Consider the following 1,726-nt stretch of genomic DNA (forward strand, 5'->3'; position numbering starts at 1 on the left):
AACTATAATCAAAGGTAGGATTTAAACACATATCTTCCTCATAGAGTTATTGTGAAATAACAAATAAGATAAAAATATGAAAATAACTTGTAAATTATAGAATGCCAGATAGAGAGATAAATGTAATTATTGTCAATATTTTTATTTATCCTCAGTTGTGCTTTCTCTTCTTTGTGGCAATATTGCTTCATTTTCTTCCCCTACATTTCCTGAAGCTCAGGATATAAGACCATAGGGGAAATGATTATATATTATTAGAAATGTAAATCATTGTCATTATGTAATTTCAACTTCTATGAGCTGTGTCCTTCCCGAAATCCTGCAGGAGACTCAGATGCAATAACATGGACAAGGGGAATTACACAACTGTGACTGAGTTTTTTCTGGTTGGACTTTCTCATTACCCAGATCTCCAGATATCTCTTTATGTGCTCTGCCTAGCAATGTATCTGGTGATCCTATTGGGAAATAGCATCCTCATTATCATCAGCATCCTTGATCTCCGCCTTCACACACCTATGTATTTTTTCCTTGGGAACCTTTCCTTCTTAGACATATGTTACACATCTTCCTCTATTCCTCCAATGCTTGTAAATTTCATGTCTTTGAGAAAATCCATCTCTTTCACTGGATGTGCCCTACAAATGGTTGTTTCTCTTGGCCTGGGGTGTACAGAGTGTGTGCTACTGACCGTGATGGCTTTTGACCGGTATGTTGCCATCTGCAATCCCCTAAGATATGCCATCATAATGAACAAGGGACTCTGTGTCCAGATGGCAACTTGGACCTGGATGTTAGGCTTCCTGTATTCCCTGCTACTCACCCTGCTGGCTATGATGAGACCATTCTGTGACAACATCATTGACCACCTTACCTGTGAGATCCTGGCTCTCCTCAAGCTTATCTGTGGAAACATTTCCCTCAATGTGTTTATCATGACAATTGGAAATTTTGTTTTCTTAGTCATCCCTTTGCTGCTCATTTTCTTTTCCTATGTCTTCATCCTCTCCACTATCCTGAGGATCAACTCAAGTGAAGGAAGGAAGAAAGCCTTTTCCACCTGCTCAGCCCACCTGACTGTGGTGATCTTATTCTATGGCTCAGCCCTTTTCATGTATATGAAGCCCCAATCCAAGGACACTAAGACTTCTGATGAGCTTATTGGCCTATCTTACTGGGTAGTGACCCCAATGCTGAACCCTATCATTTACAGCCTGAGGAACAAGGAGGTAAAAGAGGGTGTTGAGAAAGTTTTTATGAAAAATCTGTATTTGAGGAGAAAGTGAAATGTTTCAAGGCTAATAGTCCCTTTGGTTTTTGTCTAAGCTATGGTCCTTTACATTTTCATTTTACATTGCTTAATAAATTCAGTAAAATTACCAGAAAGCATGTTTTCTAGATAATTTAAAGTATATTTGTATATTAATTAAAATAAACATTTATTAAATACCTACAAAGTACATTTCACAGAACCACAGAATACCAAGATTTAATGAAATCTCAGAGACCACACATTCTATACAACTTATACCTGAAAAAGAATTGAGAGAATATTTATCAACCTGGTCAATCAGACTTTGCTTTAAAATCTCCAGTGTTAGGAAATCTTCCTATCAGTTCATCCCACTTTTGTATAAATCTAATTATACTGGCTATATAGAGGTATCTAAATGCTAATCAATGTTAAGTGGTAGATCAACAATACTAATTATTATATGACATTATT

General features: G+C 36.7%; 1 protein-coding gene across 1 annotated transcript; it reads left to right on the plus strand.

The window, feature by feature from the left end:
* Window positions 1-335: 335 nt before the first annotated feature.
* Window positions 336-1,286, plus strand: LOC122752761 (olfactory receptor 13D1-like). Its single transcript, XM_043999659.1, has one exon. It carries the CDS (start codon window positions 345-347, stop codon window positions 1,284-1,286), a length of 942 nt encoding a protein of 313 aa, XP_043855594.1. The 5' UTR covers window positions 336-344.
* Window positions 1,287-1,726: the final 440 nt, after the last annotated feature.

Source organism: Dromiciops gliroides, chromosome 1, assembly GCF_019393635.1.
Source record: "Dromiciops gliroides isolate mDroGli1 chromosome 1, mDroGli1.pri, whole genome shotgun sequence".
Lineage (NCBI taxonomy): Eukaryota > Metazoa > Chordata > Mammalia > Microbiotheria > Microbiotheriidae > Dromiciops > Dromiciops gliroides.